The sequence below is a fragment of the Phaethon aethereus genome (genome assembly GCF_964289735.1).
Source record: "Phaethon aethereus genome assembly, chromosome: 6".
Lineage (NCBI taxonomy): Eukaryota > Metazoa > Chordata > Aves > Phaethontiformes > Phaethontidae > Phaethon > Phaethon aethereus.
Window position 1 is genome coordinate 21,091,465 of NC_138580.1, and position 25,370 is coordinate 21,116,834.

The window sequence follows — 25,370 nt, forward strand, 5'->3', positions numbered from 1 at the left end:
CTGTTCCTTATACAAATCTTCACACCTATATCCATTGACTTCAACTTCATGTTGAAGACCCATCTGATGCCTTAGGTGCATATTCTTGCTTGTGTCTTCATTCAAACTGCAGCCTTATTCATCTGCAGCTCAATTCATCCATCTTGTAAGAAATGAAGCGTTCCTCATACAACTTGCTTCTCTTACCTTTTCATCTCCAACTTCATATACAGCTGTTTATTATGACAGTCTAGCAATCACTTCCCCTCTGGTTTTCCAACCCTAGTTCCTTTTCATTCTGGGTTCTAGCCACTAAACAGAAATTCCACTCACCAGTTTTTAATGACCTTTTCCTAGATAAAACTCAGGTTTATATGTCACCTTTGACATTTTCCTTGACATTTCACTTGCCTTCAATGTAACTGACCATTATGTTCTTCTTGAAAACTTATTTTTCCTAACATTCATGATTTCATCTCCTCTCAATTCTCCTGGTTTAGTTGTGCTTTAGAAGGTCCTTTTACCCCTTTGACAGTTTTCTAAGGGATTTCCACAAGGCCCTTTGCTACTTCCCTTCTTTCTCTTTTTTTTTTTTTTTTTAACTCTACTCTGGACCCACGACTGTGAATAATTTTTAACTTGGACTTCTTTCCATGTCCCAATTACTGCTGTATTCATCAAGAATGTTGTTGCAAAGACCACTAACCTATCTCATTGCTTTTACCTAATCTGCCAGTAAACATATCTACCTAAAGATATTCTTTTAACACCATAAAATGTACGTGCCTAAAGTTCTTCCCAACCCACCTTGTCTACTAACAGTAAACTAGTCAAGTCCCAGCTTTGAGTGACCCATGCCAGCATTCATAACCTCCTGTTAAATTTTCAAACTAGTTTCTTTGAGCTCTTTCTGGTGTGCTGCCTCTCACGCTTGGAAGAAGCTCCCATGAGTTTCCACAGAACACTTCATTGCTTTCCTCAAATCCCTCTTTAAAACTCTCTTTTACCATGCTGCCTAAAGAAAGCTTGACAGGGAAGTGACTTCAGGTGAGCTAAGACCACTGTTTATCATACCCATCAATTTTGCCTCCTTGTATTCTCTTTCTTTTTGTACCCATCTGTTGTGTTACACTTAGATGATAAGTTCTTTGCAGAGTGCCTTTTTGTTCTGCATTTTACAGTACCTAGAACAATGGGGCTCAGGTCCATGAAGATAAGTTGCAGAAGAGAAACAAAGACACTGCTTTGTCATGTATCACCTCTGCTGTTCATAGAGGTCTTGGGTGAAAGCAGGTGCTAATACTAATCAATCAAGAGAATCACTAATATGAATTAAAGTTAAGAGCATGTGTAATTATTTGCAAGATTAAAGCAATATTTTGACTCTGATCCTGAAAAGATCCTCCCATAACAGACCATCTACTCACATGAGTAAACTGATGAAGATTAGTGAGACTGTTCATACCAAATTACAATCATATCTTTGCATATACAGGGTAGCTAAGACTTTAAAAAAGAAATTAAAACCTTATTGTGGCCTACTTGACCAGTATCTGAAAAAATATGTATGTTTTTTAAACTAGGCAGTATTTGTGAGCTACCTCTGTGTGCAGACTGAGTCATGGAAAATTTGCCTAAGATGTTATTTACTCAGCCTGTCAGAGTAATGCCAACCTTGGTTAAGTAGTGTCTAGATGTGCTTACTCAGTTTATGAACAGCTGGTAATAAAACAGGCAGAATGGCAGAGGAAACAATTCCGTCAAGCAGTTTCTTTTACTCTAATTAAACCAAATGACTTCACATAGTTGAATTAGTAAAGTAACTAGTCTTTGTCTGTCACTTATGTGCTCTTTGTTTACTACCCAAAAGGGAATGTATTGGGGGGGCTGTACCAGTTCATTTCTTTGTAGATGACCTTACCCTTTAAGACATATTAACACTGTGGTTTTTTCCTCTGTATGAAAACCTTATATTTAAAAGGATTTTCATCTGATAATCATTGTTTTTATTTGCCTACAGTCTTTGCTGAGCATTCGTGGCTCCCTGTTTTCCCCAAGGCGCAATAGCAGAACCAGTCTTTTCAGCTTCAGAGGTCGAGCAAAGGATGTAGGATCAGAAAATGACTTCGCTGATGATGAGCACAGCACTTTTGAAGACAATGAGAGCAGAAGAGATTCTCTCTTTGTTCCTCATAGACACGGTGAACGGCGCAACAGTAACATTAGTCAGGCCAGTAGGTCATCCAGGACAGTACCCGCCCTTCCAGCAAATGGGAAGATGCACAGCACTGTGGATTGCAATGGAGTAGTTTCTTTAGTTGGTGGGCCGCCAGCTCTGACGTCACCTACTGGACAGCTTCTGCCAGAGGTGATGATTGATAAAGCAGCCACTGCTAGCAATGTAAGGAAGTCTGCAATAGCTCAGGCATGATGTCCTCTCCCTGTATGATCAGCTACTGTTTCTACAAAATTTAGTCACTTGGGAATGATTCCCTTTCTAGCCAAGCTGTGAATGCTCCTTTCATATATTCCAGTTGTAAACTGAAGTAGAAGTTCTTAATTCCAGAAGTAAGCTGAAATTGTCTAGCTCTCATTAACTAAATATGTGAAAATATATGCTAATTTACTGGGAATTAACAGAATAGCATAGTAAACCATTGAATAAATGTAGTATGTGTAGTCTTACATCCATTAATTCATTATGCAAACTGAAGACTTAACTGGAAGGTTTTGTATTTGTATATCAGACATGATATCAAAAAGAAAAATCAATTATATTTACTTAATGGAATATATTAAATGAGTATTTAACTTCTTGCTGACCATATATGAAACTTTTCATGTAACACTGATAGTAAAACTTACATGGGTTGTGATAGTGTTCCTTCAACAGAGTTAATTTTTCTAGGTATTTTTTTTGGTGATGTCAACATTATTAAATATTTTTTTCTTTCATGTTGTTTGAAAACATGTGCTAGAAAATCGATAATTTATTCTAAATTAAGAGTTATCTTAAAAAAATACACTTTTTCTTTGTGCTTTTACTGCTAGCTGTGCATTTTCATGTTTGGAAAAAGACTTCACTGCTTAATTAGAAAGATATTTATGGCAGAGTTCATTGACAAGCATTGTGGAACTTTTTATAGTCTAAAACCTGTTTATATTCTAAAATCTGTTTTAATGTCTGAGCTCTGTTTCAGCAAAATACTTAAAAAATATTCTTTAAGCACAAGAGCAATCTTACTGATGTATTTGACTATTTGCTATTCAGAGAGTTAGGCATACGTTAGTCTATTGCAAAACCATGACATAAATGTAGCATGGTGCAGGACAGCAGAGTATTTTAAACCCCTGTACTTCTATAATAATTTACGGTGTTATTCTTATTAAATGAACAATCAATAGGCTGTTTTATCAATGTTTTATTTTCAGGGCACTACCACAGAAACTGACTTAAGAAAGAGACGGTCTAGTTCTTATCATGTTCCTATGGACTACCTAACAGATCCTAGTGCAAGGCAAAGAGCCATGAGTATAGCCAGCATGCTTACAAACACAATGGAGGGTATGTAACACAGAATTTTTGTATGACAATGCCATAAAGTGCTATTAAATATATGATACATTAAGTAGTACTGTTGTTTTAAGGCAACTATTTCAGCCTAAAGGGTACAGGCAAGATGAGATTTGTATATAGAGGTAGTATTTTTTTTTTTTAAGATGGACTGATACTTTTGGAAAAGCAGTCAAGCTTTCAATTGACTTAATAGGTTTGAGGGAGAAGTGGCAAACCTCCAAGTTGAATGCAAGCAGAAAGCAATTGATAAATGCAGTGTTTCTCTAGAGAAGTTACGTTTTGGGGTAAAAGCTCTTTTTAGATTACTGAAATGGCTATGCTTCTTGCAGTAGAAAAATCCCCTTTTACCAATTCAACAGACATGCTGTTTCACAAAGGAAGGATCACGTTGTTCTTTCTGCAAGGCTAGATACAACGAATCTGAATCATGGAGTTAAGCCACTACTTGTAAAAAAGGACAAAACATTACTTTGAGGCTTAAATCACTGTAGGTAATAATGAGCAGTTTTGCACATGTGGACCACAATACTGTCTAAATAGTTGTCTTCACAACTTCTCTGAGCAGTCTGTTCCAGTGTCTCACCACCCTCACAGTAAAGAATTTCTTCCTAATATCTAATCTAAATCTACCTTCTTTCAGTTTAAAACAGTTACCTCTCATCCTATCACTACACTCCCTGACAAAGAGTCCCTCCCCATCTTTCCTGTAGGCTCCCTGTAAGTACTGGAAGGCTGCTATAAGGTATCCCCAAATCCTTTTCTTCTCTAGGCTAAACAACTCCAACTCTCTCAGCCTGTCCTCATACAGGAGGTGCTCCAGACTCCTAATCATCTTCATGGCCCTCCTCAGGACCTGCTGTAAAAGGTCCGTGTCTTTTTTATGCTGGGGACCCTAGAACCGAATGCAGTACCCCAGGTGGGGTCTCACAAGAGCCGAGTAAACGGGACACACTTCTTTTGATGCAGCCCAGGATAAGATTGGTTTTCTGGGCTGCAGGCGCATGTGGCCAGCTCATACTCAATTTTTCATCCGCCAATACCCCCAAGTCTTTCCCTGCAGGGCTGCTCTCAATTCACTCGTCACCCAGCCTGTATGCCAGATTTCTAAGACAAATTTCTATTTTGCATCTTATGTAGCATTCGCTTGTGAATGGTTATTTTATCTCTTGAATATTTAGTATTCTTTTTTACATCAAATTTAAAACATAGTGGGACAGATTATTTTTAATGGTGATTTCTTTTGACTGACAATAGCCTTGGTTTCAAAAGGTCTACAACATCAACAGTACCTTAGAAAACAGCATTTAGGCTTCAAGGAAATACTCAGGGGATACTGGAGTAGAGAAATATATTTAAAATGTTATTTTCATTTTTTTTCTCTAGAACTGGAAGAATCCAGACAGAAATGTCCACCATGCTGGTACAAATTTGCTAACACTTGCTTGATTTGGGACTGCTGTACTCCCTGGCTGAAAGTCAAACATATTGTAAATTTGATTGTGATGGACCCATTTGTTGACCTGGCCATTACTATCTGCATTGTTCTGAACACCCTGTTCATGGCCATGGAGCACTATCCAATGACAGAACAGTTTAGTGGTGTGCTTTCAGTAGGAAACCTTGTAAGTCTTTCACGATGTACCATGTGAAATGCATTTTTCTTAAATAATGCTTTTGTGACCTATGTACATATGTTTAAAAGAAAATGTTGAGCAGGTATTTATAAGCTTGGGATGGTTGAATTTAAATTTAAGCTGTACTGAATCCCTCTTTGTCAACATTTGTGGATTTCGCCACTCTTGCTTAATGGAGCAAAAGATAGTAAGATTTATTGAGTCAATATGCATTTTGATTTTTAAAAACATTCAGCTTCTGTCATTGAAGCTGGGTAAAGGAATTTATCTAGTATTTTTTCTTGGATGGATACTTACAAATCATAAGAACTTTCAGTTCCATTCCCACACCTGTTCCTCTCCTCACTAGCACCTCTTGAGGTCCTGGGTGTTCAGGGAATTGTAGAGGGGAAAGACCCAGTAAGCATGGTAGATTTACTGCAGCTCTGCAGGAAGTGGTGAAATGGCATGACAGTGTATTCTGCAGGTCATCCTGAAGAAGAATAGTTGTGCTCAACTTTCAGCATAATTTTTTTTCTTACTAAAATAATTGTCCCTCTCATAAACTTCTCTTTATCCCTACAAATAAAAATATGTCCCAAGGGCAATGATGAGATCTAAGGAGGAAAAACTGAGCATTAAAATAGAAGAGATTGTGTGTATTGGTATTTATACATGCATATTAGTAGGCTAGATGAAAACCATATTTTTCCCATTTACCTCTGTTTCTTTGGAAACCAAACATTGTGATGCATATGTAGGCTTCAATTCTGAATTTAATTCCTAACCCAAATGTACGGCAATGCAGAGAAGCTATTTAGATTTATCATGGATTGCTGGCTGAAGATATAACTCACCAAGAGCTGATACCTTTAGTTTTATGTTTTTAATATTTTCTCATTAAACTGGAGTATTTGAGTTTAATGTATTTTCCTTGCAGGTGTTTACTGGAATTTTCACAGCAGAAATGTTTCTCAAGATAATTGCTATGGATCCTTATTATTATTTCCAAGAGGGCTGGAATATTTTTGATGGTTTTATTGTGAGTCTTAGTTTAATGGAGCTTGGTCTTGCAAATGTAGAAGGATTATCTGTCCTTCGATCATTCCGATTGGTAAATATACTAAATAGAATACCTTTCTCTGTTATATTTCTGTATTTATGCATGTATGTTGTACTTTTTTCATTTTACATTATATATTTGGCTAAGACAGGAGATCTTTTAATAAAAACTTAGAAAATACAAAATTGAATACCTACTAGATGGCATGTATCTATTATGTCAAGTTTGTTTTACATATTAGCTTAGTAACATCTGTTTCTTCTCCAAGACATTGTCAACATCAGTTCTGTTCTTGCAGTCAGTGTGCTTTAAGGATTAACTTTTTTTAATAGTAGTATCCCTTAGAGTCTTTTTCTCACTAGATGATGGAATAAAAAGTGCAAGAGCCACAGACCCTCACTACCTGTGACTGAAGATTAGTAAATCGCTTAGTAAATAATGGATTAGTTAAAAAAAGTTTATTGACAGTTCTAGCTGATAGGCTTCCATTACCAGTTTGCTTGCATGGTTAGTTTTAGAAGAGAGTAGTGTTAAGATTTTTCTTTGGATAGGGATTTTTCTTTGGATAGGGATTTTTCATCACTACCAGCCTTCTCCTTACCATCCTCTGCAAGGGTCCATCCACTGTCTGTCTGTTATTAGATATCTGTCATGAATAGGAACTTGAATAACCTTGGTCTTGCTGAAGACTAGGCTAGCATGCAAGTTGATGTTTAAACACTCTTCTGAAAAGACCTACACAGTAACAGACATAAAGCTAGAGTTGCTAGTTATCAAGCTCAACTTTTGCCTCAAATAAAGCAAAAAATACTTAACATTAAATAAAAGTTAAATAAACTCCCTTTAAAAAAAGAGGGAGTTTAAGTTCGTCCATTTTCTGCTTCTCAGTATAGCATTATATAGCACTTTGCAAAAAGTCTAGTATCTGCCTGGATTGACTTCTCCCTCAGTAATAGAATTCTGTTTTTAACTTTGCATCTATATATTTTATTTATCTGTCATCCCATGAAATAATGTTTAGATTTAGATTCCTTTTAGTATTCTCCTCTTTCAATTGTCAGAACACTTGCTATATCTTTCCAAATTTCATTTTTCTAAACGTTACATGAGGCATGATTTAGACACAGGGTAACTCAAATATGAAATGTGTAGCAATAATTTCATTACCATTAGTAACATGAATAACTGTATGCTGTTCTTCTGTTTTGCAGCTTCGAGTTTTCAAATTGGCAAAATCTTGGCCAACTCTAAATATGCTGATTAAGATTATTGGCAACTCAGTGGGGGCTTTGGGTAACCTGACCCTGGTACTGGCCATCATTGTGTTCATTTTCGCTGTGGTTGGGATGCAGCTGTTTGGGAAAAGCTACAAGGAATGTGTCTGCAAGATCTCTAGTGATTGTGAACTTCCACGCTGGCACATGCATGACTTTTTCCACTCTTTTCTGATTGTATTTCGAGTGCTGTGTGGAGAATGGATAGAAACAATGTGGGACTGCATGGAGGTTGCAGGCCAAACTATGTGCCTTACAGTCTTCATGATGGTCATGGTGATTGGAAACCTAGTGGTACGTAATCAGTGGGGATTTTTTAAAACTATTAGAACATATTTCCTATTTTTCGTTATTTAGAAATCGGAGGTGAAGTCTGGAGAGGGATTTTAGGAGATCATGTAGTTCATTTGCCCTTTCTTTAAACCAGGTTCAAATATAACTTGATCATTGATGAAAAATGTTTGTCTACCTTTTCTTTTAAATCTTCAGTAAATTTATAACTTTTGTAAGATCAGTGATGAATTATGCTGATAGTCAAAAATGCCTTTTAAAAAACCATCTAACTTAAATCACCTTTTACAACCAATTAAACTGACTGGTCTCAGTAATGGAAAATAGTTGGTCTTCATGACAACATTTATGATACTTAAAGGCTTACTGTTTCCACTTCCAGTCTTTTCTTTCTGAAACAAAATAAGCCTAGCTGTTCAATTTTTTCTCACAGATGATGATTTCTAAACTACTTATCCCTTTTGCTGCTGGCCTCTGAATTCCTCCCAAGCAGCATTTTGGATAGACAAAAGTACCAAGTAATGTGGAGTAATTACACTTCCATGTCTTAAACCCAACATTCCTTGTGCTACATCCCAAAATTACACATGAAATTTCTGTACCAGCATTGCTTTCCTGATGCAGCCTATATGCCCTTTTCTGCAGTGCTTCTACCTTGCCGGTTTTCATACCTTCTGTAACATGTACTTTTCATTTTTCATAACCAACATTTCTACTCTAGTACTTCAGAATTAAATGCCATATTGATTTTGAATCATTTCACCAATTTACCATGGTTATGCCTAATTATAGTTCTTTCTTGTTGAGTGCTAGCATCCCTTCTTTTTTTGGTATCATCCATGAATTTTATAAATATGCTTATCCACAGGCATAAATACCAAATTTAACTGGACTAGTGTGAGACTCCTGTGGTATACCTTCTAAAATATTCTGCAATTTTGAACAGGAAGAATTGACAAATAGAATTTAAATGATTTTTAATCTGTTTTGCACATAGTCTGTCATAATTACATCTGTTCCAAATTTCTCTTGCATGTTTATAAAATGCCATGCAAGAAAGTCTGAAATAGGTTTAAAAATTGAGGTGTATCACATCTGTGGACTCATTATCTCTTACCTAGTTTTCCTGCTCAAAACAAAAATACACTGATGTATTCTTGGCAAATCATAGAATCATAGAATCTTTGGGTTGGAAGGGACCTTTATAGGTGATCTAGTTCACCCCCCCTGCAGTTTATTATATTCTGAATTAAAGACACTGAAGCTATGGTCTGTAGAACCGTAGAAGACAAGTCTTCCTGCATTCCCCGTGCCTATGGACACTACAGCAGGTGTAGCTTGCATGAATTACATCATGTTGTATCCTGCCTCCTTGTGTCTTTCTCCATTTTGAGGAGTAGACCTGCACTGCCTCCAGTGAGGACGAGAAACGCAAGGAACAGCTCAGATTTTCACCTATACTAGTCAAGTTAAACAAGCTAAAAATGTTTTGGGCAAGTTATAATAAAATATAGGGGAGAGGGATTATGGACTGGAAAGAATAGCAGGAAGGTGCGTTGAAATAAAGTGCTAGCTGTGAAATAAGTATTATGTCATATTGAACAACCCATATTGGAATTACTTTTATGACTTAAAAATAAGAGATCCCCTATATTTTCTCCTTACTGTCTTTTAGGTACTCAACCTCTTTTTGGCCTTGCTGCTGAGCTCATTTAGTTCAGACAACCTTGCTGCTACAGACGATGATAATGAAATGAACAATCTACAGATTGCTGTGGCAAGGATTCAGAAAGGCATAGCTTATGTGAAGAGAAAAGTGCGTGAATTCATCCAAAAAGCCTTTGTTAGAAAGCAGAAAGTTTTAGATGAAATCAAACCTCTTGAAGACCTAAACAACAAAAAAGACAGCTGTATTTCCAACCACACAATAGTAGAAATAGGTAAAAACCTTGCCTATCTTAAAGAAGGGAATGGAACTACCAGTGGCATAGGCAGCAGCGTGGAAAAATATGTTGTTGATGAAAGTGATTACATGTCATTCATAAACAACCCAAGTCTCACTGTGACAGTGCCAATTGCTGTTGGGGAATCAGATTTTGAAAATTTAAATACAGAGGAGTTCAGCAGCGAGTCAGACCTGGAAGAAAGCAAAGAGGTAAAACTATTTCTATATTTAAAATACTCTGATGCTTTTCTTTTTTTCCTAAGGTTACTAGTCTTGAATTAAAATCTTTAATTAATTCCTGTATAACAGCATATACAAACTCGTAATGGTATTTAAAGGAACTGATGTAAGGTTGCAAGTTTTGAATGAGATGGTAGTACAGTATTGCATTTACAGTAATGATCAAGATGCATAAGACAATTTTTAATAAAATTAATACTTTTTTCCTATTTTATTTAGTTAAATCATTAACAGGAAAATGAACCAATTAATAGCCCTGGATATCAAAAGTCTTACAAAATGGGGGGGGGTTGTGCAAGTTTTACCATGCTTATTTCTTCATTGCAGTTTATTTACTCTTTTGTCTGCTTTCTGGAGTGCCTCCTGGCAAATTAACCATGTGTTCTGATGCTTTTAACCTTTCTGATATAGTCAAAGTAAATCTAGATACATCGTAAGTACATTTGAATACTGGACCAGCATCACTAAGCAATTTCATATAAATCACTAATAATCCATCTGACAGTAGCAGATCCACTGAAGAAGTGAAGTAATGGCCTTATGGTAAAAAAAGTATGAAGATTTATATCACAATATAAGATCCTTTCATATGGCTACCCATTCTCATTTTCAAAGCTTTGAGGTATTTGAATCTGTTACCTACTCTGACTGTAATAAATGTACTTCTTTCTGGCACAATGTTGTGCCAAATGGACAAATCTGCGCTAGCACTTAGTGAGTTACAGGGGATGCTGAAGCCATTATTATTGTGTTAACCCAGTGCTCTGTCCTGCACAATTGTACATGGTGGAGGCACACCACCTCAAGTGCAGTAGGTCTATGCTATGCTTAATACTGATGCTAGTTCACTCAGCATTAGCATGGGTGTTTTTGAACGGTATTGCATGCTACAGTGTAGACATAAACTAACATAAAGGTTTTCATAAGTGATTTCCTTGCACTTGAATCTGAGGGTACAAATATGGATAAGATTCTAGTAATTCTCACTGGGAGATCCTTTTTTGTACAGACTGCATCACACAGTCATATTTTCTTGTTTCTTGTCAGAAATATCTCTATTGTTCTTTAAATCTTTTGCAGATTGTTGTTATTAGTATTTATCTTACTCCTCAAAACCATGACTTGGGTGTAGAACAAAGCAGAAGTTGTAGTTTAACCTTTAATTGTTCTGTGTAACAAACAGGGTGATTTATGAAAGTTTCTTGGTCTGAATGTAGGATTTTGGCTGGTTCTATTGTATCTTTGTACATAGGATAAGAAAAGGAATCTTCTTTAGGCACCTTTACACCACACAAGGCTGTCCTTCCATTGTTCTGCTGTTCCATTGTTGTATTGTCCCATTGTTAACTGTTTCAAAACTTACTGCTGCCAAAGGAGCAGCAAATTCTAATGCTAATCTGGTCAAATTCAACCTATCAGTGAGATCATCCATAATGATTGTATATGATGGTAATGGCACAGGTTATTTTTCATCTTTTTGTGAATCACATAGTTTCTTGGTCTAGGCCTGTCCTTCTGGGTTTGTTCTTTTTTCCTGCTAATCATGTTCAAGTCCATCTATCGCTTTCAGCCTTTTCCCTGCTTAGCAACTAGTGATAGCCAGAGGATGTACTGAAAGTTTGGGAATAAAGTGTCTTAAGTTAAAGTTCAGTACTAGGAAACAGAATACTTTGGATTTCTTCATCACAAAATATTTATTGCTATCTTGGTAAAGTAACAAATACCTATCTGTCATTCTGTATTTGTCTGTAAAGTTAATAGTGTATTTATCAGTTTCAAGGGTGCTGTCAACCTAATCATTTTTCATAAAAAATTCTAAATGCCTCAGTTGGAAAGTGTGAAGAAGATACTGTTATTCTGTAGACATATTGTAACTGGCAATGATGCTTCAGATGATATTACTGTATGAATAACACCAAAAGAAAATCTTCTGACACAGATACAGTCTGAGATGTTGAATATGAAGTCCCAGTATGATCAGAAATACGCACTCAAGAAAACTCCTCCTTTTCTCTCTTCTCACTCTTCTCTCTTCTAACTTTCCTCTCTCATCTCTTGCTTCTCCCTTCCCTTCCCCTGCCATCAATGTCAGATTAATTTTCATAATGCTATTGATTCTGATAATACCACTACTCATGGTAGTAGTAAACCATGTTTTAAATTGTCCTGTGCTTGTTATTTTTTAAAAGTTATGAAGTTATGCACATATTAACTGAAGTTTTATTAAAGTAGATTATAGCTCTGGTAATTTTTAATTGGCAACTTCTCAGCAAAACGTAATTTGGGAGTGTAATTGGATTCTACTAATTTAAATATTCTATGTCATTAAAATGATTGAGAAAGAAGTAATTTAAATATTTTCATTAGTGATTATTAAATTAATTAGCTGCTGAAGTCTGTTTTATAAATGTAGTCACAGGACTGTTCTGTACTGGTGGAGTATTCTCCATTTCTTAAACTGAAGCTACAGCTGTTGTGCAGAAAATAATTTGTGATTCACTGAATAGTGGCAGCAAGAAGGAACATGACTTTTGGTAGTGCCTAATGATTAAGGCATCTGTTTTGAGAATTAAATCTTTCCCTGCTACAAAATCTGTTTATGGCTTTTTAACAGTCAATAGTCAGTGGCAAAAATGCGGAAACTGCCTTGAAATAGGGACTGAAACCTGAATTTCCCATATGAATTCCCTGATCACCAACATTTTTCCTTTTGCTTCTCTTTGTAAACGGCTCAATCTTTAACTATTTACTGCACAACGTCAGTAGAAGAGATGGAGGATGTACCTTATTCAAATCCATAGGCTGGTGATTAGCAGATGTATGACCACAGTGACAATGGTGCATCTATTTCTTCATTGTATAACAGCTGACTGTCTTCATTAGGTAAATATTTTCTTTTCCCAATGGAAGGACTCCAATTGTGTTATTCTACAAGGTGACAAGAATAGTGGTTTCAATTGCTATAGGGAAAATTTTAAATCAGATTATCCCACATTTGAAACATGAGCTCCAGTCATTAATCTTCCACCATAAAAGAAAAGCTTTCTCCTCCAGATACAATATTTAAAAGAAGACAGTGTCCTCATTGCATTCTTGGAGGCAGTGAATCCTGTAAATGTGTGTGTTAATCATGCTTCTGGAACTGCAAACTGATCAGGTGATAAGACAAAGAAGTGCATATTCAGTCAGGAATGAGCTAGTGCCAAGCACTTTTGACTGGTCAAGCCCAAAACTCTCCTGAGCATATTCAGGACTGAAATGTCTTACTCTTGCAGAAATTGAAAGTGAAAAACTGAAGGGAAATGTTTATAAATGTCAGGCACCTTCAAGAGAGACACAGCAGTTAAGCAAAGACATTGTGAGCATATTTCTTAATTGAGAGTCTAAATTTCAAATATATTTTAATCACAAAAGTGCATTTTTTAATTCTTAAGCCTAGTTCCTACTCTTCACTAGATAATTCCTATCCACCATGGATTTTGATATAGAATAATGGCTTATTAGTCACAAGAATAACCCACTTCTCATTAAAATGATCCATAGCAAGAAAAGGCATTTTTTAAATTAAAAAAGTGACTACAAATGGCTTTTTGTTCAAGGCTTCCTCTTTTTTGTCATGCCATAATGTACCTTGCATTTCTGTCCTCTCATATTTTCCCATTTATATGATTCTGCTGTTGCCAAGTGTTGATCTGCCAGTCACTTCATTGCTCATACCACAAATTAAAAGAACTGAAGTTAGAAACTGCCACCAAACCACATTCAATTAGCAATATCCCAAATGAAAGGCAGCTTAGACATCCTTGTACTGTGAGAACACTCTGTTCAAGATAGCCAGATGCTAATGAGTGTGTGTCTGTGTGCTTTTGCTTTTCTCTGTGTATACCCATGCATACATGTACTCACTGTGGTATAGGGCAATAAGCTGAATTTCAACAAAGTAATTATCATTTATTAGCAAGTATTAATTAAGTGTATTAAAGTTTGGTGAATTCTTTATCTTTATTTGTTTACGAACATACATCTTTTCCAGTATTTTGTCTGAAATGTTAACTAGATTATGCCTTTCTACATACAATATACATACAATATTGTACATGCTAGTAGTTATAAATTTACAAGGAATTTTCTAGAAAATTGCCTGAAACCTAAAATAGAATTAATTATGAGATCGCTATGTCCATAATAATGGTAGTGGGGGAATACAATGTAATACGGGAATTAGATAAAAAATCCTAGATAAAACTTTACCATGGAAGTAGGGCAATTAACAAATATGAGTCCACTGTGCTATGTCCTATACATAAAAGTCCATGGACATGAGCTGCATTACTGCTGTCCAGCATAGAAACTATAAAAATAATTTTTCCTTTTTAGGTCCTTAAGTACTATGGGGATGGTTTATACAGAAAATTTTGTAGTGCATGCATAGCTGTGTAATGATTAGATTTTTATGCTAAGTGTGACTTCTAGGCTAGTAATTACTCCAGCATATGCCAAGTTACAAGATATTTTTAAATGCTTTGAAAAATATGGGATCTCCTAATGCTGTTGCAGACACCTTAATAATGTATATTTTACTTTAAGCAGTATTCAGCGCAAAAAGGCAGAGGTGCTGTGTCCTGAACTTCATTTCCTACCATTCTTACTTCTCACAGGAGTAGAACCAAGCTGGATCAGTCAAGCGGGCAGCTCTGGTGCCTTTTAGCGAGGCAGAGCATCGTGTCACCAATTTTAAACAGGTTACCTAAGCAAGTTATACATCTATATATATATATATACTATATAATCACTTTTTAATGGATATTGACTGGCCTGCATGCTATTCAGCTATGATCCTGTCCCATTCATTGCAATAAAGTACAAACATGCACAGCTGCTCTCTGCTGAGTCACAGGACTTACGTCACAGCATGGTCAGGCAAGATTGGCAGCCCCTATATTTCTGTAGTTCAGATGCTGTACTTTCCATGATATATTAATAGTATTTTGTAGTGCATGCCATGTACCTTTCTCAATCGTGATAGTAAAGTTTTCAGGATTCTATTTTTGAAAGGTTTTCTTTCCTTTTGAAGGAAGACTAAATATGTAACATGTAAGCTATATTTCTCATCAGAAGCTTATATAAGTCCGTTTGTAAATTGTGTTGATAATGAAAAGCTGCTAGCTGTTTTGGAAAACTTTCATACTATTGTATTTTAGCTTACAATGGAGGTAACTTGCAAACTCCTGATAGTTACATTTTTATTTTTCACTTAGAATGCTTTTCTTCAGTACTTGTATAAACATTTAGTTATTTTGGAGATTAATATGCAGTACTTGAAGCACCATTAAGCATGAAATTAATTTAATTTCCACAGTTAAAGCATGTGACCATCATTTGGTTAAAAAAAATTCATACAAAATTGGTATTTGGCTGGTCAAACATTCAGAGATCAGTTCTGCTCTTACTTACAAGTGTAGAGGTGCAAAGAGAAAACTGATAGCAAAATCTGGCCCAATTCAGTCTTACCATAGCTCTTTAATTTATGCTCACAAATTGACTACCTCCCCAAACATCTAAAATTGTCCGTCCTGAGAAACTTAAACTTATTCTCATCTCATCTTATCAGTAATAAATAAAGTTCAGCAGTCTAGTAAATAAGCTACCAATTTTGGACCAAAAGGTCCCCAGCTTCAGTATGATTTACATTGCACTTATTAAACATTGTCATAATACTTACAACACCATAGTTGTATGATGCTGCTTTCAGTTTGGTAAATCACTGGAGTTAAAAAATACTTATTGCATAGTTTGTTGTCTCTTATTATATATTTTATTTGTCTTGTATATATTTTCCTTATAAGGAATATTTTATCTGATAAGTCATATTTTGATTTAAAAATATTCATCCTTTGATACTATCAAGAATTTAGGCTTTGGATTGTTTGTGAATTTCTCATATCATATTGGCATATTGTGATTCATAGTGGGTGATACTAAGTTGTTAATATTGAAGTTAATTGGTGTTCACTTAATTAACCTTTACAAACAGCAGTCCCTTGCTCTGTTTCAGAAATATCCTTTCACTATTGCATGTGTGAATTAAAGAGCCTTTGTAAGTAGCTTCCAGTGGGAGTGCTTTTGCAAATATTTCCACTGCTACTTATGATGCTTTTGCTTTCATCCAACATTCCTGCAAACATTTTCATTTATGAAATGCTCATAAACAAGTAGATCAAAGGAATTATGAATAGCAATAAAGTACAGAATGGACTATAATTTAGGGATCCTGTTATTTTTTCAGTATTTGCAAACAAAAATCATAACAGAATTATTTTGCTTTGATTTACAATGTTCTGTTTTTTTGAACTGATTATTATGCCTGACTATATAAGCACTAGAAAGAGTGATATCCAGATTCCACTTAATTATATCAGTGGAACTACAATGATATTTACCACTTGGTCAATTTTACAGGTGATATATCTGTACTGAAAAAGACTGGATAAGTTTGGATATAATATTGCCATTTGTATCACAGAACATCTAATTTTCATGCTGACATCCACACAGCACTGAGAAAATAAAATCAATATAATTTCCATTATTTAACATTTTCACAGGTATTTGGGAGGAAAGGAAATTAAAAGCAAAACCAAAATGATGGTTTCTCTTGGCACCATCTTCCTGCTTATGTCTGTTCTGCTCTTTGCTCCTTCAGTCCCTTAAATTATGGTTTCAACAGCTATTAGTGGCATCTTGCCCAATCATGAAATTTCAGGCTTTGTTAAAAATGTTAAACTAAGAGCTGTTCAGCTACTCTCAGGTAGTCATCTTGGAAAGAAAGAAAGAGAGAAATGTTAGAAGATCAGAGTGGCCTGGCTGTAAGTGAAGCAGAATTGTATGAATCTATGAGATGTTGTCGAGGTTCAGAAAGTAATTATGTCAAAAACTTCCTGACCTAATCTTGGCTGCTGCTTTTTGTGATGCTGCTCTGATAGGCAAGCTGCTTTCCACTTTCAGTTTCTATCTTGAAAGCTAAACTAAAATCTGTATCTCATACTGTACCGTATTGCTGACTAAAGCATGACTGGCAAGGCTGTTGGTAGGTGTGATGTAAAAGATACATAAATATCTCTATGATAATCAGTATGTTGATGCTTTAGAACTATGTAAGTACTTTTGTCCCCTTACTGTCATCTGTGAAAATGAAAGGGAGTATGTATATTCTGAATATGTATATTCTACCACCTCTCTGGGCAACCTGTGCCAGTGTTTCACCACACTCATTGTGAAAAATTTCTTCCTTAGATCTAGTCTAAATCTGTCCTCTTTTAGTTTAAAACCATTACCCCTTGTCCTGTCGCTACAAGTCCTGCTAAAAAGTCTGTCCCCATCTTTCTTATAGGCTTATACTTCCCTTTAAGTACTGGAAGGCTGCAATAAGTTCTCCCTGGAGCCTTCTCTTCTCCAGGCTGAACAACCCCAACTCTCTGAGCCTTTCTTCACAGAAGAGGTGGTCCATCCCTCTGAGCATTTTTTTGGCCTCCTCTGGACCCTCTCCAACAGGTCCATGTCTTTCCTGTGCTGAGGGCTCCAGAGCTGGATGCAGGACTCCAGCTGGGGTCTCACCAGAGCAGAGTAGAGGGGCAGAACTGACACCCTCAACTTGCTGGCCACACTGCTTTGGATGCAGCCCAGGGTACGGTTGGCCTTCTGGGCTGCGAGCACATGTTGCTGGCTCATGTCCAGCTTTTCATCCACCAGTACCCCCAGGTGCTTCTCAGCAGGGCGGCTCTCTATCCCTTCATCCCCCAGCCTGTACTGATACTGGGGGTTGCCCTGACCCAGATGCAGGACCCTGCCCTTGGTCTTGTTGAACCGTTGCTTTATACCAGAGAAGAAGTTTGCTGTGGAAATATGTGATTGTTAATGAAGGTTTTCCTAGCATACTGAACTTAATTGTTTTGGAAAAATCTGAAGATGTTGTATCATAAAATGTTCCTAGCTGTTTTGTAATGCATACTAAATTTTATGTATATTGTATAGAATGCCATAGAATAAATTCAATGTTAAAAATAACAAAGAAACAAACATAAAAAGTAGTAATTATTTCTGATTAATTTATTTAATTTATTTAAATTTGTCTTCCCCAAATGATACTGAATTATTACAGATTTAATTTATTGAATAATGTTTATAGTATGCTTCTTCATATACTGATCAGGTTAGGGCTAAATTCAGGTATACTAGAACAGCATGCTAAGGAAAAGCTCTGTTACAACAACAACAGAAGAATAACTGAATTCTCAGGAGGATTTAAGGCATTTAATTGTTGTGTTTCAAGTATCAGCTGCTGTTGATTCAATTTAGGATTTTTCTGTTTAGCTGAACTCTGGGATTATTATTACAGCTCTTGAGAGACTAATAATACATACTGCCCCACAAAAATAAAGATGGCTTTCTGATGTTCCTGATAATTGCCTGTTCTACTGATCATTTTCTACCTTTTCTACCTGATCTTTTTGATCTCTCCTTTTAGTGGATATCTCTAATCTTCCATCTTGAGTTAACTGTTAGTCTTACGCAATTTCAGTAATAGGAATTCATTACCCCTTCTTAAAATGAACGTGCTGATTACACTAACTGCGTAATATCTAAGTTACTGAACTCTTCATTTTCCTGTAAAAGAATGGACAGTAGGTCTTTCAAATTTATGGTTTAACCAGTTCATATTTTTTTGTTTGCTCTGCTACTACTACAGCATTCTGCTAGAAATGCTGTCTAGATCGGAATGATGCAAGCAACATTTTAAGAAAGCTCTATATAATACAGTCGCTTCTCAGTTTAAAAATTATTTATTGTATTGTCTTGATAAACGTTAATTTTTAACACCATATGTAAATTTCTTTGGAATATACCTTGTGTTTATGGTATTTCTGGCCTTTCCTCCAACTGATGATTGACTTCCACTGATGTTTAAATGCTGTGGTCCTTATTTGAGGTCTGCAGTATTTATCTCATAATTTGCAGTTTCTCTATTTTAGAGGCAGTATTCCACAATGACCAAACTGCCATGCATTATTTCTAATTTGAATACGTTGCAATGGGAAATCTGTAAGTAATAATCTGCAGAAAAGTGTGCATCCATGTCATTGGACCTAACCTCATAGATGCTAAAGGTCACACACAAACATGAGACATGAATATATAAGCTGGAATTTTCAAAGAAACATAAAGGAAATGGGTGTGCAGATATCACTGAAATTACATGCATAATATACGCTACAATAAAGGCTTCCATTTGTTTGGTCTTCCTCTAAAATGTGGGCTATAGTGTACCATGGTACACAAAAATCAAAATTAAGCCTATGTCAAAATCACAACATGATATATTGTCAGTGTGATTTGATAAAACCAATGGAGGAGAAAGGAATTAGTTTTGTTTGAAGAACATACTTAATATTGTCTGCAATGTAAAATTGCGTTAAAGTCTTACAGCACTTTCTGTATTCGCATACTAATATTGTTTACATTTTCTTTACAAAAAACTGTGTAGAGTTTGCAGATTCTCAAACATATTTTAAAGGAATAATGCCTCTAACTTAAGTTTTAAGCATCAGTAAAGATATATCTTTAATGTTACCATGGACCATCTCTCTGTCTAATACTAATTCCCTATAGACTCTATTCTAAATCTGCTTACATCATTCCCTTTATAAAATTAGCTACTTATCAATGCAGCCATTTTACTGATGTTATACTCCACATAGTGATAACATTAGAAGAGTCATAGAATGCCATGATCAAACTACTTTTACTTATTATAGTACTCATATTTGTCTGTTGCCAACATAATGTGATGGTGTGAAAGAATCATTTCAAAGATTTGGATTATATTATCAGGATGATTCATTGGTGCAGTACTGTTTTATTACAGTATTGTTTTAAAAGCATTTGGTTTCACTTTAATCTTCAAAAAATAAAGATTTTGGGGGGCTTTTATAGTGATTGGACATGTATGTGTACTGTACCAAAGTAATAAGTAGTTTCAAAAAGCACAATAAATTCAGAAAATGCATTGGCAAGTGAGAATGCAAAATATCAGCTACTGCTCTTAAAGTAATGTACTACTCTTGGAAATAAAGAGAATTAAACAGTCCTATACAACTTGTAACATGTGTTTTCATGTCAATGATAATGAAAAGTTTATATTCAAACTTTTTAGATTTTACAGGCTTGGTAGAATAATATTTACCTGCGACATGAAAATACATCTGTGCAGCTTGCTGTTGGTTTGGTCATGACGTTGGAAAATTATTTGTATTAACACAGGCTATCTGAAGTGTAATCTAAAATACAGCCACATGATTGGAATAATTAAACAGTACAAAGTGTGGAAGGCACCCATTCCTAACTTACTGAAATTTCATTTCAGAATTCTTGTGTGTGGCTCAGAATAGTAGTCTAAAAATTTCAGCAATTCCTTGTATGAAAATATAAAAATATTTTCAATGGGGAAAATGCACATGATGTAGTTTCTAATCTTGTGACCTCACCTGTGGTAGAGCAATTTGGCATTACAGATTGTAGATAAGAAATTAGTTTTATGTCAGAGCACGGGATACATGCAAAATATTTTGGTATGCATTTCAAACGTGAACTTCTATTCAAAATAAATAAAATTTAAAAAAAAAATATGTGGGGTTTCATTCACAGAAATTAAATGCATCCAGTTCATCAGAAGGCAGCACAGTTGATATCGGACTACCTCCAGAAGGGGAACAGCCAGAAGCAGAACCTGAAGAAGCTCTAGAGCCAGAGGCTTGTTTTACAGAAGGTAGGTGAAACAAAATATATGTAAGGTGATTAGAACTAACTGTGTTTATTTGGACTGGATTCTGGTTTTATTCAAAATCAAGAAGCAGCTTAGTTGTATTTTTTGTTTGTATTAGTAACTCCTTCAGAGGTACTGCCATAGATGTATTGTTCTCATGCTCTCTCTCCTTGGAAGGTATTATAAGAGTTACAAAGCTCTTTAACTTCAGATATTGAAATTAAAATCCTCAAATTGAAGATACTTATTTACAAGCATTGCAGTACTACTGAAATAAGCCAAATTACTTCTGTTCATTGTCCTTCCTAATAAATATTTACCTTATTCTGACATCTCAAAATTTATTATTGCACTTAGGCTGTGTGCGGAGATTCAAATGCTGTCAAGTCAGTGTGGAAGATGGGAAAGGGAAAATCTGGTGGAATCTTAGGAAAACCTGTTATAAGATTGTTGAACACAATTGGTTTGAGACCTTCATTGTCTTCATGATTCTTCTCAGCAGCGGTGCTCTGGTAAATTCAATGTGGAACTATCATGTCTATTTTAAGCAGCAGGCATTTAGAATTACAGTTAATTATATAGCTGCAGAATTTAATATCCAATTTGTAAATGTTTTTATGTCAACATATATCAAGAAGTACTTGGCGTGTATTGTAGGATACATAAGAGTCTGCTCACAGGCTATGAAACATTGTTTGGCAAGTTCAAAATGTAGTGTTAATGGAAATAAGAAATTAGTTATATCAGACTGGTATTCACATGTTGATGATAATAGCTTTTTTTGTCTTATACTCATTTAAAATAAACCACAGCTGAGCTAGGAAGTTAACAACAACTTGAATTGTCAAACTGAGATGTAAGTTGCCAATGTGATTCTGTCAGGTATTTTACCAGACTGATGTTAAATCAGGTGTGCTGAGTAAGTACTGATCCTCACAGCAGGAGCAAAATATAGTGTACTTGCTACGCTTGGGTTAATGTACTGTGATTCACTGTCAATGTAGACATTTTATTTTGAAAAGAGAGTTATTAATCTCTGTTCAGGATTGCTTTTTGGGTTAGTGTGTATAGTTTGGTTTCAATTATTATTTCCTCAAAAGTTCTGTATCACAGATACATTATTAAATTCCTCATATAATACCACAAAGGAAATCCTTATGTCAATAAGCCATTGGTATCCGTGGAAATGGATGAAAATGAGATTTGGAGAATGGTATTACAGTAAGTTTGTGGATCACTGTTCAGCTCAGCTGAAAGCTGAATATTGTGTTTGGACCCAGCTTTATGAAAAGACTACAGTATGGAGTGAAAGCAAAAGCTGTGCCTGAGGGAAGGACATATGCCTTATCATCACATATATCTTTCCAGTTCAAATTCTTTCTTGACTACTACATACCACACTGAAAATTGTGAAGACATTTCATTAAATCTTCAAAAATCTTTTTCACAGGCATTTGAAGATATATACATAGAGCAACGTAAAACTATCAAGACCATGCTGGAATATGCCGACAAAGTTTTTACCTATATCTTCATTCTGGAAATGCTTTTAAAATGGGTGGCTTATGGCTTTCAAACCTATTTCACTAATGCGTGGTGCTGGCTGGACTTCCTGATTGTTGATGTATGTATTCTTCTTCATGTCCTATATGACCTACTCTAAAAATCAGAATATTATGTTTTCAGGATAAGCTTTCTGTTCTATTCAGAGGAAACTCTATTTTAAAACAGTTGCTGTGGTATGTTTTATAACTCTGTTCAGAAAAGAAAAAATATTTAGATATACTTACTACTCTGGAGATGTTTTGTTGATATTCTCTAGTTTTATGAAGTTGTAATGCTTTACTGAAATGATGATTTTTACTATTTTTTTTGTGGTGTGGAAAGGATGTTGTTCATTCTTTTCAGTTTTTGCTGTATATGAAGTTCAAATATTTCAAAGTAATTTCTTTAAAGGTTTCTAACATTCTAATCAATTACTTTAACTGTCCTGTAACTTACTCTGTGTAATATGAAAGGAAAATACTGCTAGGAACTCTCAGTTCCATTGTACTATTTAGTACTCGTGCACTTTTCAATGCATCACATAGGCGACCTTAAAGAGGCACTTGGAGAACTGTAGATGAGCTCCCTTAAAAAGGGTTTCCAAATTATTTTCAAAAGGCTGCACCACCCAGGAACAGATACACATTGCCTGAAGGAGACCTAGTGAGAAGTGCATTGTAATTTCAAGTCTACATGCTCAACAATGAATACACAGTACTGAGTAGCATAAACGGAAGTCTACAGAGCTTTAACTGTATAGCAGACACTCATTTCCTTTCCATACTCAATAGCATAACTACAAGTGTCTGTGCTAATAGGGCATCTCTCAGTTCCACATATGTAATTCCCATGGAATGCAAGGTAAGAATGTGTCTTGAATCACTTGTTCACTCATTCTGAAAAGCAGCAGAATTCTACAGAAATTGCTATGTATCTCCCTAAAACTACAATGATATGATAGACCATAATGTCTTTTCTATACAGAGCTTGGAAAACATTGTAACTTTTAAATCCATGCCACTGTTGCTGATCCTATCGTAAAACATGACTATATGCACACTTAGTATTCCATGGTTGGGTCTGTACCCTTATTTATTATACTCTTACTATCTGTACATTTATTGGCTCAGTCATCAGATTTAATGGTAAATTACTATGACCAGTAGAGCTTTACAGAGACTCTGTAGACAATACTTTACACTGTCATTATATGTTTATTGTATTTATCAACAAATTTTTAACTTTTATTGAATAATCTGTGATTTAGTTACTTCTGTGAACTTTATAAATAATTTTATCAGTTTTTCATGGCAACCTTACCCTGATGCAATTTTTTAAATGAAAAAAAATAATCTCTGAAGCATTTTTTTTAATCTTTAGTCAGAGGATTAAGATAACGAAGCAAAAAGATTAATTTGGAAATGAAAGATTTAAGAGAACAGGAAGGATGGAGTGGAAGGGCATTAAATGGAGGGAAATACAAGATGGTTTGGGGTTTTTTTTCTTTACTAGGGCCACTCCTTCCCAATGGTTTACTATAAATACATTTATAAGGATTATTGATGAAAGATAATTGTATTATTTATTTTACAGCTATTCTAGTTTAATTACTCATCTGCCTGCAGACCAGACCAGCGTTATGCAAGCCAGAATTGATGAAGTGGTTAAAGGAGTCACAGGGAATGTAATGAAGTGTGGATATGCCTAACAATGAAGCTTCTACCATTGTCTAACAAACAGTTGGTTATCAGTCTTGATTAGTCTGGTTAAATCTGAACAGCTCTGGTAGCTATGGCTGTTGAATAAGATTTTCTGGACACTAGAAAGTTACATTTGACCAAAAGCCAGGTCTGGATGTGGTTTTTGAGAGCTTTTACATTGTCATCAAGTTCTGAAGATATCACGGGAAGTCCTGACCTAAATTGACCATTCCAATTCACCCAACTTTTGGGTGTTTTCTTTTTGCATGTGACTTCATTTTTCTTTAAATACCACCAAATGTTGACTGGTTTATGTGAATTTAGAAGGCATTTTTATACCATTCTACCAACATGATTTCATCAACAGGTACCTAGAATATACTTTTATTCTACTTTGTCTGACTTGAAAGATCTTTCTGCATTATAGAGGGATTCTTGGAGAAAGAGGTCCAGCCTTGAATCTTCCTGAGAAGTTCAGGGCACACATCATTCCCACCATATGTATCAAAAGGATATACAAGATGAATGAGCAATATTGCCTTTCTGTTTTTGTGTAGGTCTCTTTGGTTAGCTTAACAGCTAATGCCTTGGGCTACTCAGAACTTGGTGCGATTAAATCCCTTAGGACACTAAGAGCTTTGAGACCTCTAAGAGCCTTGTCGCGATTTGAAGGGATGAGGGTAAGACAAAATGAAAGAACCTGAAATAATGCATGCATACGCAGAAACAATGCATGCAGAACAATCAACAACAAATCCATGCAGAAATGCTACACTATCATCCTATATATTTTACATTTTTCACTAACATATAAGCAAAAGGCTTCATCTGCTTATATGAATTCATGTGTTATTGCACACGTTTTTACACTTACTTAGGCTCCTTGGCCTTTCACCCTGTATCATATTTTCCTGGAGGGTCCAAGGATTTATCAACTGCATGGATCTATGCAATGTTACTACAAAACTGAATTTATCCCATACAAATAAATCATGCTATATTCAGAACAGTTTTAAAAAAGCAATACTTCCTGTGAAAGTGTGTGCACAGGTACACACATATATATGCACATGTGTATTTCATACAAGTATGGAATATCATGCATAGTCTATCAAATATCTTTTAACGTCCTATTCTGTAAATATTAATTTAGAATTTCTTACAATTTAAAAATTTTATAATGAATTCCTATGTTAATAAGTAAATTGACATTGTTTAAATTGATACCTTCTGTCTTTTAGACTAGAACTATTACATTCCATTTAAGACAACTTTTCTAGTATATTAAACTGGTTTTATGATTTCTGGCCTCAATTGGTTGATT

At 35.3% G+C, this 25,370-nt stretch overlaps 1 protein-coding gene across 9 annotated transcripts in view; it reads left to right on the forward strand.

Annotated features, from left to right (window-relative positions):
- Positions 1–25,370, forward strand: part of LOC309406178 (sodium channel protein type 2 subunit alpha) — a gene marked incomplete at both ends in the record, with an annotated part of 53,881 nt that overhangs the window by 18,002 nt on the left and 10,509 nt on the right. For 5 of the 9 annotated variants that reach the window (XM_082001244.1, XM_082001236.1, XM_082001237.1 and 2 more), the window contains 10 exons: positions 2,000–2,380; positions 3,412–3,544; positions 4,940–5,178; positions 6,110–6,283; positions 7,444–7,800; positions 9,473–9,952; positions 20,684–20,804; positions 21,159–21,313; positions 22,252–22,425; positions 24,604–24,726. In XM_082001244.1, coding sequence (XP_081857370.1) covers positions 2,000–2,380; positions 3,412–3,544; positions 4,940–5,178; positions 6,110–6,283; positions 7,444–7,800; positions 9,473–9,952; positions 20,684–20,804; positions 21,159–21,313; positions 22,252–22,425; positions 24,604–24,726 — 2,337 coding nt within the window. The remainder of the gene's footprint in view (positions 1–1,999; positions 2,381–3,411; positions 3,545–4,939; positions 5,179–6,109; positions 6,284–7,443; positions 7,801–9,472; positions 9,953–20,683; positions 20,805–21,158; positions 21,314–22,251; positions 22,426–24,603; positions 24,727–25,370) is intronic. The other 4 variants (XM_082001239.1, XM_082001242.1, XM_082001241.1 and 1 more) reach the window with 3 other exon arrangements.